The sequence below is a fragment of the Schistocerca gregaria genome, chromosome 5 (assembly GCF_023897955.1).
Source record: "Schistocerca gregaria isolate iqSchGreg1 chromosome 5, iqSchGreg1.2, whole genome shotgun sequence".
In the NCBI taxonomy this organism is placed as follows: Eukaryota; Metazoa; Arthropoda; class Insecta; order Orthoptera; family Acrididae; genus Schistocerca; species Schistocerca gregaria.
Genome location: NC_064924.1, coordinates 575019676 through 575035598, shown reverse-complemented (window position 1 = coordinate 575035598; position 15923 = coordinate 575019676). Strand labels below are relative to the sequence as shown.

The 15923-nt window shown below is 45.9% G+C and overlaps 1 protein-coding gene and 11 non-coding genes across 12 annotated transcripts; all 12 read right to left on the bottom strand.

The window, feature by feature from the left end:
• Positions 1 to 1384: 1384 nt before the first annotated feature.
• On the bottom strand, positions 1385 to 1458 carry Trnad-guc (transfer RNA aspartic acid (anticodon GUC)). The gene has a single exon. It is a non-coding gene; the product is annotated as a tRNA-Asp (tRNA).
• A 308-nt stretch (positions 1459 to 1766) lies between these two features.
• Positions 1767 to 1838, bottom strand: Trnat-cgu (transfer RNA threonine (anticodon CGU)). Its single transcript has one exon. It is a non-coding gene; the product is annotated as a tRNA-Thr (tRNA).
• A 689-nt stretch (positions 1839 to 2527) lies between these two features.
• Positions 2528 to 2601, bottom strand: Trnan-guu (transfer RNA asparagine (anticodon GUU)). The gene has a single exon. It is a non-coding gene; the product is annotated as a tRNA-Asn (tRNA).
• A 1069-nt stretch (positions 2602 to 3670) lies between these two features.
• Trnan-guu (transfer RNA asparagine (anticodon GUU)) lies at positions 3671 to 3744 on the bottom strand. The gene has a single exon. It is a non-coding gene; the product is annotated as a tRNA-Asn (tRNA).
• A 318-nt stretch (positions 3745 to 4062) lies between these two features.
• Trnat-cgu (transfer RNA threonine (anticodon CGU)) lies at positions 4063 to 4134 on the bottom strand. The gene has a single exon. It is a non-coding gene; the product is annotated as a tRNA-Thr (tRNA).
• A 689-nt stretch (positions 4135 to 4823) lies between these two features.
• On the bottom strand, positions 4824 to 4897 carry Trnan-guu (transfer RNA asparagine (anticodon GUU)). Its single transcript has one exon. It is a non-coding gene; the product is annotated as a tRNA-Asn (tRNA).
• Positions 4898 to 5205: 308 nt separating this feature from the next.
• Trnat-cgu (transfer RNA threonine (anticodon CGU)) lies at positions 5206 to 5277 on the bottom strand. The gene has a single exon. It is a non-coding gene; the product is annotated as a tRNA-Thr (tRNA).
• A 1079-nt stretch (positions 5278 to 6356) lies between these two features.
• On the bottom strand, positions 6357 to 6428 carry Trnat-cgu (transfer RNA threonine (anticodon CGU)). The gene has a single exon. It is a non-coding gene; the product is annotated as a tRNA-Thr (tRNA).
• Positions 6429 to 8484: 2056 nt separating this feature from the next.
• Trnan-guu (transfer RNA asparagine (anticodon GUU)) lies at positions 8485 to 8558 on the bottom strand. Its single transcript has one exon. It is a non-coding gene; the product is annotated as a tRNA-Asn (tRNA).
• A 495-nt stretch (positions 8559 to 9053) lies between these two features.
• On the bottom strand, positions 9054 to 10701 carry LOC126273414 (uncharacterized). Its single transcript, XM_049976965.1, is given in 2 exon segments — positions 9054 to 9942; positions 9945 to 10701. Coding segments are annotated over 2 exon segments (1566 nt in total). The 3' UTR covers positions 9054 to 9133.
• A 2380-nt stretch (positions 10702 to 13081) lies between these two features.
• On the bottom strand, positions 13082 to 13155 carry Trnan-guu (transfer RNA asparagine (anticodon GUU)). The gene has a single exon. It is a non-coding gene; the product is annotated as a tRNA-Asn (tRNA).
• Positions 13156 to 13487: 332 nt separating this feature from the next.
• Trnat-cgu (transfer RNA threonine (anticodon CGU)) lies at positions 13488 to 13559 on the bottom strand. The gene has a single exon. It is a non-coding gene; the product is annotated as a tRNA-Thr (tRNA).
• Positions 13560 to 15923: the final 2364 nt, after the last annotated feature.

Sequence of the window (15923 nt, the reverse complement as noted above, 5' to 3'; positions counted from 1 at the left end):
GCGAATTACGGGCGGACTCGCCGTCCGAGCCGTCATCGGTCATTTCCAACGGTCGCTTCTTATTCTGGAGATCGCCATCGGGAACAGAAGGGTGTGATGTAATGACGCTCAGGGGAGGGAACTCCGTAGTAGTTATGGCGGGCACTGCAGAAGTACATGCACCACTGTCGTTAACCGAAAGAAGGGAAGTGCTATTTGGTAAGACATCGCTGAGGGTCAGTTTTTGACGCTGTGTTAGATTGTTCCGAAGAACAAAAACACGGCGCGGACAATCTTGTCGGAAATGACCTGTCTCATTGCAAATATTGCACGTGCGCTCCTGACCAGAATACACAACATGTGCTTTATGGCCTGCAACGGATATATGGGACGGAATGTTGGCTTTCACCTCCATTTCAACGGATCTAATGCCATTAAAACACTGTATCTTGTATAGCTTCGACCATCTTTCGTTATAGATAGATTTAACTTCGCCATATTTAGATAGAGCGTCCTTGATCAACTGATTATCAATTTCAATTGGAACATTCAAAATCCTGACATTGGTGTACATGATATCAGCTTTTCGTACAGAGACATTACTTTTTGAACCGTCTCGATGAACAAATTCGACGGAATTACCCCATTTTGCAAGCAACTTATCGACTGTCACTGAGTTCAGAAATTTAACAAAAACACAGTATTTTTCAGCATCTAATTGCGTGGTATGAACAGAGTCAGAATTTATACCGATTACCTCAGTCAGCCAATCGTGGATTTCCAGCGCAGTGGGTTGGACCGGCCGTGTTTCTTTCTCGAACGAGAAGACTAAAGTATTCTTCCTGACGGTGTCAGACATGGTCGTCGGTTCCGACGAAATTCCGGCAACAACCGAAATTGCGGCGAAGCACGAGACGTGGAACGGACGAAAGCACTATAAAAACACTTATCAGAGACACCACTCAAAAAATAACAGCGAAAATGTACAGCGAACTTCACGTAAACACCAAACACCGGCGATAGCGCTAACGTACGCGGAGTAAACAACAAGCACGTCCGACCGCGGCGACGGCTAAAGCCAGAAAACACTTAAGAGACACAAAATACAAATCGACATCGAGAGACAGGCCCTGTCATATGGCACTCGCGACGTATACGCTGAAATTGAATGTAAATAAAACGTCTTTTGTAGTGGGCGTCGCTCCACTGCAGTGTCACACATGGTGAATAAATAGGAAAACAGTAGAACGTCTGTGTAGGGCCATGTTTTTACCTACTGTGCCACCTGCCTGAATGTTTATAAGCATCTGTGGCATCACTCCTTCGCAGCCAAATTGCCACACTAGCTGTGTATCTCTAACAAAGTTGATGTATGTCCTCACCTCGGTGACGGATAAAACGATTTCGCCCCCGGGTGGGCGCGAACCACCAACCTATCGGTTGACAGCCGAACGCGCTAGCCGATTGCGCCACGGAGGCGTCGACCTTGGCTCACTTGTGCAATCTATATCAACGCAATTCGTACACATTCTGCAGGAATCTCGCAGAATGGTAGCATCTGCTTATGCCTCTTCACATGGATAATGTGCATGCACACTGTAGCGACGCTCATAAACGAATGACATTATACTACAAAATGCATACAAACCACTGTTCTGCCTATGCATTCAGAAAACCTCCTAGGCCAGTAGAATACTTGTAGAACATCCCTTTCATTCAGTGTACTGCCATGTGATAGATATTGCTCAAGGTAGCTCCGCACGTTGCAGGAAAGTTAAAAAAATGGATGCCTTCTGTGAGGTTCGAACTCACGACTCCTGGTTTACGCGAACAGTGCCCTACCACTGAGCTAAGAAGGCGGCAGCTTTGAATATCCGAGCTATCCCTGAATTCTCACTTCATCACACTGAATCTTGCAGCCCTCGACCAGATAATTGATTTGGCACACTGCTGCTGCTGGGAGTGTCCACATTGCCGTTCTCCAAATCTCTCGACTGTTTCGCCCTTACGATTGGCGACGACCGTCAGGCCACCAAAAGTTTGCGGTCTGCAATTTCTTGTCCTAGTGCACAGCTTGCGGGATAACGTGGCTCGACTGCGAAATGCGCCTTTCGGCTCCACTCTCTGGCTACAGTTTGCTGTTGTTCACAGTGGCACTGGCGTTGCCCATGGGGCTTGATGGAAGGTGACTGCACGTCGCTCGGCCAACAGCGGCCTACTGCAGACCGACACTTAAGAGACACAAAATACAAATCGACATCGAGAGACAGCCCCTGTCATATGGCACTCGCGACGTATACGCTGAAATTGAATGTAAATAAAACGTCTTTTGTAGTGGGCGTCGCTCCACTGCAGTGTCACACATGGTGAATAAATAGGAAAACAGTAGAACGTCTGTGTAGGGCCATGTTTTTACCTACTGTGCCACCTGCCTGAATGTGTATAAGCATCTGTGGCATCACTCCTTCGCAGCCAAATTGCCACACTAGCTGTGTATCTCAAACAAAGTTGATGTATGTCCTCACCTCGGTGACGGATAAAACGATTTCGCCCCCGGGTGGGCTCGAACCACCAACCTTTCGGTTAACAGCCGAACGCGCTAGCCGATTGCGCCACGGAGGCGTCGACTTTGGCTCACTTGTGCAATCTATATCAACGCAATTCGTACACATTCTGCAGGAATCTCGCAGAATGGTAGCATCTGCTTATGCCTCTTCACATGGATAACGTGCATGCACACTGTCGCTACGCTCATAAACGAATGACATTATACTACAAAATGCATACAAACCACTGTTCTGCCTATGCATTCAGAAAACCTCCTAGGCCAGTAGAATACTTGTAGAACATCCCTTTCATTCAGTGTACTGCCATGTGATAGATATTGCTCGAGGTAGCTCCGCACGTTGCAGGAAAGTTAAAAAAAGGGATGCCTTCTGTGAGGTTCGGACTCACGACTCCTGGTTTACGCGAACAGTGCCCTACCACTGAGATAAGAAGGAGGCAGCTTAGAATATGCGAGCTACCCCTGAATTCTCACTTCATCACACTGAATCTTGCAGCCCTCGACCAGATAATTGATTTGGCGCACTACTGCTGCTGGGAGTGTCCACATTGCCGTTCTCCAAATCTCTCGACTGTTTCGCCCTTACGATCGGCGACGACCGTCAGGCCACCAAAAGTTTGCGGTCTGCAATTTCTTGTCCTAATGCACAGCTTGTGGGATAACGTGGCTCGACTGCGAAATGCGCCTTTCGGCTCCACTCTCTGGCTACAGTTTGCTGTTGTTCACAGTGGCACTGGCGTTGCCCATGGGGCTTCATGTAAGGCGACTGCACGTCGCTCGGCCAACAGCGGCCTACTGCAGACCGTCGCTTAAGAGACACAAAATACAAATCGACATCGAGAGACAGGCCCTGTTATATGGCACTCGGGACGTATACGCAAAAATTGAATGTAAATAAAACGTCTTTTGTAGTGGGCGTCGCTCTACTGCAGTGTCACACATGGTGAATAAATAGGAAAACAGTAGAACGTCTGTGTAGGGCCATGTTTTTACCTACAGTGCCACCTGCCTGAATGTTTATAAGCATCTGTGGCATCACTCCTTCGCAGCCAAATTGCCACACTAGCTGAGTATCTCTAACAAAGTTGATGTATGTCCTCACCTCGGTGACGGATAAAACGATTTCGCCCCCGGGTGGGCTCGAACCACCAACCTTTCGGTTAACAACCGAACGCGCTAGCCGATTGCGCCACGGAGGCGTCGACTTTGGCTCACTTGTGCAATCTATATCAACGCAATTCGTACACATTCTGCAGGAATCTCGCAGAATGGTAGCATCTGCTTATGCCTCTTCACATGGATAACGTGCATGCACACTGTAGCGACGCTCATAAACGAATGACATTATACTACAAAATGCATACAAACCACTGTTCTGCCTATGCATTCAGAAAACCTCCTAGGCCAGTAGAATACTTGTCATAGGTTGTAGAACATCCCTTTCGTTCAGTGTACTGCCATGTGATAGATATTGCTCGAGGTAGCTCCGCACGTTGCAGGGAAGTTAAAAAAACGGATGCTTTCTGTGAGGTTCGAACTCACGACTCCTGGTTTACGAGACCAGTGCTCTACCACTGAGCTAAGAAGGCGGCAGCTTTGAGTATGCGAGCTATCCGCGAATTCTCACTTCATCACACTGAATCTTGCAGCCCTCGACCAGATAATTGATTTGGCCCAGTGCTGCTGCTGGGAGTGTCCACATTGCCGTTCTCCAAATCTCTCGACTGTTTCGCCCTTACGATCGGCGACGACCGTCAGGCCACCAAAAGTTTGCGGTCTGCAATTTCTTGTCCTAATGCACAGCTTGTGGGATAACGTGGCTCGACTGCGAAATGCGCCTTTCGGCTCCACTCTCTGGCTACAGTTTGCTGTTGTTCACAGTGGCACTGGCGTTGCCCATGGGGCTTCATGTAAGGCGACTGCACGTCGATCGGCCAACAGCGGCCTACTGCAGACCGACGCTTAAGAGACACAAAATACAAATCGACATCGAGAGACAGGCCCTGTCATATGGCACTCGGGACGTATACGCTGAAATTGAATGTAAATAAAACGTCTTTTGTAGTGGGCGTCGCTCCACTGCAGTGTCACACATGGTGAATAAATAGGAAAACAGTAGAACGTCTGTGTAGGGCCATGTTTTTACCTACTGTGCCACCTGCCTGAATGTTTATAAGCATCTGTGGCATCACTCCTTCGCAGCCAAATTGCCACACTAGCTGTGTATCTCTAACAAAGTTGATGTGTGTCCTCACCTCGGTGACGGATAAAACGATTTCGCCCCCGGGTGGGCTCGAACCACCAACCTTTCGGTTAACAGCCGAACGCGCTAGCCGATTGCGCCACGGAGGCGTCGACTTTGGCTCACTTGTGCAATGTATATCAACGCAATTCGTACACATTCTGCAGGAATCTCGCAGAATGGTAGCATCTGCTTATGCCTCTTCACATGGATAACGTGCATGCACACTGTAGCGACGCTCATAAACGAATGACATTATACTACAAAATGCATACAAACCACTGTTCTGCCTATGCATTCAGAAAACCTCCTAGGCCAGTAGAATACTTGTAGAACATCCCTTTCATTCAGTGTACTGCCATGTGATAGATATTGCTCGAGGTAGCTCCGCACGTTGCAGGAAAGTTAAAAAAATGGATGCCTTCTGTGAGGTTCGAACTCACGACTCCTGGTTTACGCGAACAGTGCCCTACCACTGAGCTAAGAAGGCGGCAGCTTTGAATATCCGAGCTATCCCTGAATTCTCACTTCATCACACTGAATCTTGCAGCCCTCGACCAGATAATTGATTTGGCACACTGCTGCTGCTGGGAGTGTCCACATTGCCGTTCTCCAAAACTCTCGACTGTTTCGCCCTTACGATTGGCGACGACCGTCAGGGCACCAAAATGTTGCGGTCTGCAATTTCTTGTCCTAGTGCACAGCTTGCGGGATAACGTGGCTCGACTGCGAAATGCGCCTTTCGGCTCCACTCTCTGGCTACAGTTTGCTGTTGTTCACAGTGGCACTGGCGTTGCCCATGGGGCTTGATGTAAGGCGACTGCACGTCGCTCGGCCAACAGCGGCCTACTGCAGACCGACACTTAAGAGACACAAAATACAAATCGACATCGAGAGACAGCCCCTGTCATATGGCACTCGCGACGTATACGCTGAAATTGAATGTAAATAAAACGTCTTTTGTAGTGGGCGTCGCTCCACTGCAGTGTCACACATGGTGAATAAATAGGAAAACAGTAGAACGTCTGTGTAGGGCCATGTTTTTACCTACTGTGCCACCTGCCTGAATGTGTATAAGCATCTGTGGCATCACTCCTTCGCAGCCAAATTGCCACACTAGCTGTGTATCTCAAACAAAGTTGATGTATGTCCTCACCTCGGTACGGATAAAACGATTTCGCCCGCGAGTGGGCTCGAACCACAAACCTTTCGGTTAACAGGGGACGCGCTAGCCGATTGCGCCACGGAGGCGTCGACTTTGGCTCACTTGTGCAATCTATATCAACGCAATTCGTACACATTCTGCAGGAATCTCGCAGAATGGTAGCATCTGCTTATGCCTCTTCACATGGATAACGTGCATGCACACTGTAGCGACGCTCATAAACGAATGACATTATACTACAAAATGCATACAAACCACTGTTCTGCCTATGCATTCAGAAAACCTCCTAGGCCAGTAGAATACTTGTCATAGGTTGTAGAACATCCCTTTCATTCAGTGTACTGCCATGTGATAGATATTGCTCGAGGTAGCTCCGCACGTTGCAGGAATGTTTAAAAAATGGATGCCTTCTGTGAGGTTCGAACTCACGACTCCTGTTTTACGAGACCAGTGCTCTACCACTGAGCTAAGAAGGCGGCAACTTTAAATTTGCGAGCTGTCCCCGAATTCTCACTTCATCACACTGATTCTTGCAGCCCTCGACCAGGTAATTGATTTGGCGCACTGCTGCTGCTGGGAGTGTCCACATTGCCGTTCTCCAAATCTCTCGACTGTTTCGCCCTTACGATCGGCGACGACCGTCAGGCCACCAAAAGTTTGCGGTCTGCAATTTCTTGTCCTAGTGCACAGCTTGTGGGATAACGTGGCTCGACTGCGAAATGCGCCTTTCGGCTCCACTCTCTGGCTACAGTTTGCTGTTGTCCACAGTGGCAATGACGTTGCCCATGGGGCTTCATGTAAGGCGACTGCACGTCGCTCGGCCAACAGCGGCCTACTGCAGACCGACACTTAAGAGACACAAAATACAAATCGACATCGAGAGACAAGACCTGTCGTATGGTACTCGCGACTTGTACGCTGAAATTGAATGTAAATAATACGTCTTTAGTAGTGGGCGTCGCTCGGCCAACAGCGGCCTACTGCAGACCGACACTTAAGAGACACAAAATACAAATCGACATCGAGAGACAAGCCCTGTCATATGGTACTCGCGACGTGTACGCTGAAATTGAATGTAAATAATACGTCTTTTGTAGTGGGCGTCGCTCGGCCAACAGCGGCCTACTGCTGACCGACACTTAAGAGACACAAAATACAAATCGACATCGAGAGACAAGCCCTGTCATATGGTACTCGCGACTTGTACGCTGAAATTGAATGTAAATAATACGTCTTTTGTAGTGGGCGTCGCTCTACTGCAGTGTCACACATGGCGAATAAATAGAAAAACAGTAGACCCTCTGTGTAAGGCCATGTTTTTACCTACAGTGTCACCTGGCTTTAACATAATTATAAGCTGCTGGTGGAGTTTCATAATACTTTGTGACTGGAATTCTTTAAGTTGAAGTTAATTTAGATTTGATAAAAGCTGAAGCTCAGTTTAGACTTTTCTTTTAAGATAACAATAAATTCCGTAAAGCATTTACGTGAATGATTTTGGGATAGAAAATTCTTAATGCAATTAATCTGGTAGAAGTTAACTATATTCTGAGAACGATCTTGACAAACACTTCATCATACGGAATCTTGCAGCCCTCATTATACTACAAAATACATACAATCCACTGTTCTGCCAATGCATTCAGAAAAAAATCCTAGGCCAGTAGAATACTTGTCATAGGTTGTAGAACATCTGTTACATTCAGTGTACTGCCATGTGTTAGATGCTGCTCGAGGTAGCTCCGCTCGTTGCAGGAAGGTTAAAAAAATGGATGCTTTCTGTGAGGTATGAACTCACGACCCCTGGTTTACGAGACCAGTGCTCTACCCTTAGCTAAGAAGGAGGCAGCTTTGCATTTGTAAGCTATCCACGAATTCCCACTTCATCATACTGAATCTTGCAGCCCTCGACCACATAACGGACGTGGCGCACAGCCGCTGCTGGGGGTGTCCACATTGCCGTTTTCCAAATCTCTCGACTGTTTCGCCCTTACGATCGACGACGACCGTGTGGCCACCAAAGGTTTGCGGACTGCAAGATCTTGACCTAGTGCACAGCTTGTGGGATAGCGTAGCTCGACTGCGAAATGCGCCTTTCGGCTCCTCTCTCTGGCTGCAGTTTGCTGTTGTCCACAGTGGCAATGACGTTGCCCATGGGGCTTCATGTAAGGCGACTGCACGTCGGTCGGCCAACTGCGGCCTACTGCAGACCGACACTTAAGAGACACAAATACAAATCGACATCGGGAGACAGGATCTGTCATATGGTACTCGCGACGTGTACGCTGAAATTGTATGTAAATAATACGTCTTTTGTAGAGGGCGTCGCTCTACTGCAGTGTCACACATGGAGAATATATAGGAAAACAGTAGAACCTCTGTGTAGGGCCATGTTTTTACCTAGAGTGTCACCTGGCTGAATGTGTATAAGCGTCTGTGGCATCACTCCTTCGCAGCCAAATTGCCACACTAGCTGTGTATCTGTAACAAAGTTGACGTATGTCCTCACCTGGATGACGGTTAAAACCATTTCGCCACCAGGTGGGCTCGTACCACCAACCTTTCGGTTAACAGCCGAACGCGCTAGCCAATTGCGCCACGGAGGCCGTGACTTTTGCTCACTTTGCTCTGTATAATAACCAAATTCGTACATCTTCAGCAGGAATCACGCAAAATGCTAGCATCTGCTTATGCCTCTTCACATGGATAACGTGTATGTACACTGTAGGGATGCTCATAAACGTATGACATCGCCAAGCATGACATTATACTACAAAATGCATACAACCACTGTTCTGCCAATGCATTCAGAAAACCTCCTAGGCCAGTAGAATACTTGTCATAGGTTGTAGAACATCCGTTACATTCAGTGTACTGCCATGTGTTAGATGCTGCTCGAGGTAGCTCCGCTCGATGCAGGAAGGTTAAAAAAAATGGATGCCTTCTGTGAGGTTCGAACTCACGACCCCTGGTTTACGAGACCAGTGCTCTACCACTTTTTTTTCTTATCTAACACATTTTTCTATTATTACAGAACAAGTATTCCTGTGCATAAAATATACATCAACAAACTTCATAAAACACTTTACACAAACAGTATAAACATTTCAGCACCTCTTTGGTACTTATTTGTACTCAAAAACAACAAAAAAAGAAGATTACAGCAGAGTAAATCATCAGATTACTGTTCTAAATCAAGTCGTCTTACTCGTACACGTTGTTTGTAATGATACTCTTTAAGATAGGATTTCAGAGACTTAGGCAAGTTTAACTTATTTAATCCATCGTAGGTGGCCCTGCTACATACAACAGCTCGACACAAGTGTTGCAGGGGAAATGTGAAATTTCTGTGCAGTGGTATTGTAAGCATCGGTTCAAAAAACATGCAACACGATGGATCCTTATAATGCTCAATGAGACCACAAACTGTTGGTGAAGCAAATACACCTGGATCATGTGAGTCAAAACTAAAGCGGTGGTTCCACTGTTCAATGCGTGCATGCAGAGATCGCCCGTATTTTCTGAAACTAACTGAAAACAGATATTCGTCTTGTGCAGGATCTCTAAGAAGAAATGTACCTTCAGGTTTGCCCTCCAACAATCGCTCTGCCTCATAACGATCCATTTTACCCCAATAAAATGAGCAAGAAGTAATCTGCAGAAGATCAGGCACAAGACAATGAATATAATCCACTTGAGTGTGAACAGTTCTTGGTATTCCTGACGACAGATTCATGTCTATTTGTGGACACGCTGAGAATGCTGATGGATGGAAATTCAAATGTGATTGGAAAAATGCTGTGAATTCATCAACTGAGATCTGGATGTGAGCAGATGGGAGAAATCCAGGTGGTGGCTCGACACCTTCTGCAATTTCTCTTGCCCGCTCTATTCTCGCCCTTTCATCACAATCTTCAATTGGATAATCTTCAGGATTAAATCTGGACATGTCAATGAGATGTTCTGCAGATACCACTGCTCGTAATGTATGTTACTTGATGGCAGGTTTACACCGGAATTTGTCTTGCTACTCTCTTGTAATACAGTTTCTCCAGCACCTGCTTTGAAAATAACACCTGCCCCTAGGTGGTGATCTTCTGTCCTACGATAGCCTGTGCATATGCAAGATTCACAACTGATATTGGGCTCTGCAATATCTGTATCTGCAGACACTGGTCCACAGTTTCCACCACCCTTCAGGCGAGCACAATTAAATTTCAGAACCCAATGATTTCTTTTCTTCTTGCTGCAGCTGCCCAATTCCTTTGATGATCTTCCCAGTTTGGTTCTTGATCTTTTACCATTTACGAGAGTAAGAGTCTGTCCATTATAGCTACCACTTAGTATTTCCAGATTCTGTTCTTCAGCTGCACTGGATATGCCTTCATCAACACAATTGCAGTCACCTTTTGCAATACAGGAATATTCAGTATGGTAAGAACACAAATCACTTTCCACCACATTTACACTTGCATCATCTATTCTAAAGCCCTCAATACCTATATTATAAATGCTCTCAAAATGTTGATCAACATGTTCTACAACCTGAACTCCGCTATTTTCAGGACAGCTGAGAGCCTCTGTCGTACTATCTGCAACTGTGTTACAGGCATTACAATTGCTTCCACTTGGACTTCCAGACACTGAGTCTTTACCAGTAACAAGAAAACTGCCAGATATTGCTACTCCAGTTTCTTCGTCTTCCATGACGCCAAAGTAACCTCTTAGGTCACTAAGCCGCTGACCCATCACTTATGATGATTACCGGACTGCAACTTCTTGCTACGAAATTTTGTCATCATCTTGAAGCATGTGGCACAATGAGCATGACGTGACAAGATCCTTTGCCTCGCAACAAATCTTTATTTCCAAATTTCATCTGCAAAAACAATTATATCTTTCCCTACCAGGAAAACAAGGTTAAAATTTTGTCAGGAGTGGGATTCGACCACTGAGCTAAGAAGGTGGCAGCTTTGCATTTGCGAGCTATCCCCGAATTCTCACTTCATCATACGGAATCTTGCAGCCCTCATTATACTACAAAATACATACAATCCACTGTTCTGCCAATGCATTCAGAAAAAATCCTAGGCCAGTAGAATACTTGTCATAGGTTGTAGAACATCCGTTACATTCAGTGTACTGCCATGTGTTAGATGCTGCTCGAGGTAGCTCCGCTCGTTGCAGGAAGGTTAAAAAAATGGATGCTTTCTCTGAGGTACGAACTCACGACCCCTGGTTTACGAGACCAGTGCTCTACCCTAAGCTAAGAAGGAGGCAGCTTTGCATTTGCAAGCTATCCCCGAATTCCCACTTCATCATACTGAATCTTGCAGCCCTCGACCACATAACGGACTTGGCGCACAGCCGCTGTTGGGGGTGTCCACATTGCCGTTTTCCAAATCTCTCGACTGTTTCGCCCTTACGATCGACGACGACCGTCTGGCCACCAAACGTTTTCGGACTGCAAGATCTTGACCTAGTGCACAGCTTGTGGGATAGCGTGGCTCGACTGCGAAATGCGCCTTTCGGCTCCTCTCTCTGGCTACAGTTTGCTGTTGTCCACAGTGGCAATGACGTTGCCCATGGGGCTTCATGTAAGGCGACTGCACGTCGCTCGGCCAACAGCAGCCTACTGCAGACCGACACTTAAGAGACACAAAATACAAATCGACATCGGGAGACAGGATCTGTCATATGGTACTCGCGACGTATACGCTGAAATTGTATGTAAATAATACGTCTTTTGTAGAGGGCGTCGCTCTACTGTAGTGTCACACATGGCGAATAAATAGGAAAACAGTAGAACGTCTGTGTAGGGCCATGTTTTTACCTACAGTGTCACCTGGTTGAATGTGTATAAGCATCTGTGGCATCACTCCTTCGCAGCCAAATTGCCACACTAGCTGTGTATCTCTAACAAAGTTGACGTATGTCCTCACCTGGATGACGGTTAAAAAGATTTCGCCCCCGGGTGGGCTCGAAACACCAAGCTTTCTGTTAACTGCCGAACGCGCTAGCCAATTGCGCCACGCGGCTGGGACTTTAGCTCACTTTGCTCTGTATAATAACCAAATTCGTACATCTTCAGCAGGAATCACGCAGAATGCTAGCATCTGCTTATGCCTCTTCACATGGATAACGTGTATGTACACTGTAGCGAGGTTCATAAACGAATGACAACGCCAAGCATGACATTATACTACAAAATGCATACAATCCACTGTTCTGCCAATGCATTCAGAAAACCTCCTAGGCCAGTAGAATACTAGTCATAGGTTGTAGAACATCCGTTACATTCAGTGTACTGCCATGTGTTAGATGCTGCTCGAGGTAGCTCCGCTCGTTGCAGGAAGGTTAAAAAAATTGATGCTTTCTGTTAGGTACGAACTCACGACCCCTGGTTTACGAGACCTGTGCTCTACCCTTAGCTAAGAAGGAGGCAGCTTTGCATTTGTAAGCTATCTCCGAATTCCCACTTCATCACACTGAATCTTGCAGCCCTCGACCAGATAATTGATTTGGCGCACTGCTGCTGCTGGGAGTGTCCACATTGCCGTTCTCCAAATCTCTCGACTGTTTCGCCCTTACGATCGACGACGACCGTCTGGCCACCAAAGGTTTGCGGACTGCAAGATCTTGACCTTGTGCACAGCTTGTGGGATAGCGTGGCTCGACTGCGAAATGCGCCTATCGGCTCCTCTCTCTGGCTACAGTTTGCTGTTGTCCACAGTGGCAATGACGTTGCCCATGGGGCTTCATGTAAGGCGACTGCACGTCGCTCGGCCAACAGCGGCTACTGCAGACCGACATTTAAGAGACACAAAATACAAATCGACATCGGGAGACGGGATCTGTCATATGGTACTCGCGACGTGTACGCAGAAATTGAATGTAAATAATACGTCTTATGTAGTAGGCGTCGCTCTACTGCAGTGTCACACATGGCGAATAAAACGGAAAACAGCAGAACGTCAGTGTAGGGCCATGTTTTTACCTACAGTGCCACCTACCTGAATGTGTATAAGCATCTGTGGCATCACTCCTTCGCAGCCAAATTGCCACACTAGCTGTGTATCTCTAACAAAGTTGACGTATGTCCTCACCTGGGTGACGGGTCAAACGATTTCGCCCCCGGGTGGGCTCGAACCACCAACCTTTCGCTTAACAGCCGAACGCGCTAGCCAATTGCGCCACGGAGGCCGAGACTTTTGCTAACTTTGCTCTGTATAATAACCAAATTCGTACACCTTCAGCAAGAATCACGCAGAATGCTAGCATCTGATTATACCTCTTCACATGGGTAACGTGCATGTACACTGTAGCGAGGCTCATAAACGAATGACATCGCTAAGCATGACATTATACTACAAAATGCATACAAGCCACTGTTCTGCCAATGCATTCAGAAAACCTCCTAGGCCAGTAGAATACTTGTCATAGGTTGTAGAACATCCGTTACATTCAGTGTACTGCCATGTGTTAGATGCTGCTCGAGCTAGCTCCGCTCGATGCAGGAAGGTTAAAAATATGGATGCCTTCTGTGAGGTTCGAACTCACGACCCATGGTTTACGATACCAGTGCTCTAACACTGAGCTAAGAAGGCGGCAGCTTTGCATTTGCGAGCTATCCCCGAATTCTCACTTCATCATACGGAATCTTGTCGCCCTCATTATACTACAAAATACATACAATCCACTGTTCTGCCAATGCATTCAGAAAAAATCCTAGTCCAGTAGAATACTTGTCATAGGTTGTAGAACATGCGTTACATTCAGTGTACTGCCATGTGTTAGATGCTGCTCGAGGTAGCTCCGCTCGTTGCAGGAAGGTTAAAATAATTGATGCTTTCTGTGAGGTACGAACTCACGACCCCTGGTTTACGAGACCAGTGCTCTACCCTTAGCTAAGAAGGAGGCAGCTTTGCATTTGTAAGCTATCCCCGAATTCCCAGTTCATCATACTGAATCTTCCAGCCCTCGACCACATAACGGACTTGGCGCACAGCCGCTGCTGGGGGTGTCCACATTGCCGTTTTCCAAATCTCTCGACTGTTTCGCCCTTAAGATCGACGACGACCGTCTGGCCACCAAAAGTTTGCGGACTGCAAGATCTTGACCTAGTGCACAGCTTGTGGGATAGCGTGGCTCGACTGCGAAATGCTCCTTTCGGCTCCTCTCTCTGGCTACAGTTTGCTGTTGTCCACCGTGGCAATGACGTTGCCCATGGGGCTTCATGTAAGGCGACTGCACGTCGCTCGGCCAACAGCAGCCTACTGCAGACCGACAGTGTTGGGTTTGTGTCGGTTCTGGAGCGCCACGACCAACCTCATTTGACCTCTTCTGTCAGGAGAGTTAATTTGGAGTTGGAACGGCTACTTGGATCTGGTGCGGGGTCACACATTGGTGTGGTTCCTGTTGATTCAGTCTGTAGGTTGGACTATACTAGACATGGCCTATACCTCAACAGGAAAGGGAAGGGTAAACTGGCTGTGCTGATAGCAGGAAATTTAAAGGGGGGAGGAACTACATCTCATGGTGGAAACTCTTTTTTGGTGTAAGATCAGTGTCCAGTGGGAAACTCAGCCAGGCAAGTACTAAAGATGTTAAAAAAGTTCAAGATACTCACAAAAGTAAAGTGAAAAATAATGTTAGTATATTTCATCAAAATATTGGGGGATTGAAGAATAAAATTGATGAGCTTCTGCTTTGTTTAGAAGATATAGAAACCAAGAATGTAATAGATATACTATGCCTGTCTGAGCATCACATTGTCACTGATATGCAAAAGGTTAGCATCAATTTGTACAAATTAGCTGCACATGTAAGTAGAGATAATATGTTGAGAGGAGGAGTTGCCATATATGTCAAAAGCTTCCACAGTGCAAAAAATTTAGAAACTAAAAAATTTTGTGTAGAGCAACATATGGAAGCATGTGCCACTGAACTTAAACTAAATGATGGCACTTTCATAATTGTAACAGTGTACAGGTCCCCCTCAGGGAATTTCCAGCTATTTCTAGAAAACTTGGATGCTTTGTTGTGCTATCTGTCAGACAGGGGGAAGCAAATTATCATTTGTGGGGATTTCAATGTTGATTCCCTGAAAGAGTGTAATAGGAAGAATGACCTTTTAGTATTACTCAGTTCTTTCAATTTGAGCTCCGTCATTGATTTTCCTACACGGATAACAAAGATCAGCAGTACATTGATAGATAACTTTTTTATAGACCAAGATAAGTTTAAGGACATAAATGCTTATCCTGTTGAGAACGGTCTTTCAGATCATAGTGCACAGCTTGTTACAGTACATGACATAGCTCCATGCAGTATAATAAATCAGACTTTCAAAGCAGTGCGTTCAATTAATAATATAAATATTGCAAACTTTAGGGAAAGCCTACAGCAGCTAGACTGGGATGAGGTGTATAAGGAACCCGATGCAAACTTGAAATATAACTTATTTCACAATACATTTTTAAGGGTATTTGAAAATTGTTTCCCCAAGAAAATAGTTAAACATAATTCCAAGAAAACATATAAAAAACCTTGGCTAACTAAAGGAATAAGAATATCTTGCAACCGTAAAAGAGAACTGTATCTAACAGCAAGAGGGAGTACTGACCCCGAAATTGTTCAATATTATAAAAACTATTGTGCGGTACTAAGAAAAGTTATTAAAAAGTCCAGAAGCATGTGTATCATGTCTGAGATCAGTAACTCTGATAATAAAATTAAAGCAATTTGGAATATTATTGAAAGGGAAACAGGGCAACCAAGAGCACAGGAAGACTTCAGTGCAATAAAACTGAATGACAAGTGCACTAACAAACAATCAGAAATTGAAAATATTTTGAATAATCATTTTTTAAATGTTGTGGAGAAAATAGGATCTAGATCTTCACTAGAAGAGGCAAGGCTATTAATAGAAGAGGCCATACCTGCGCAGTTTGAAACAACTGTAATTCCAC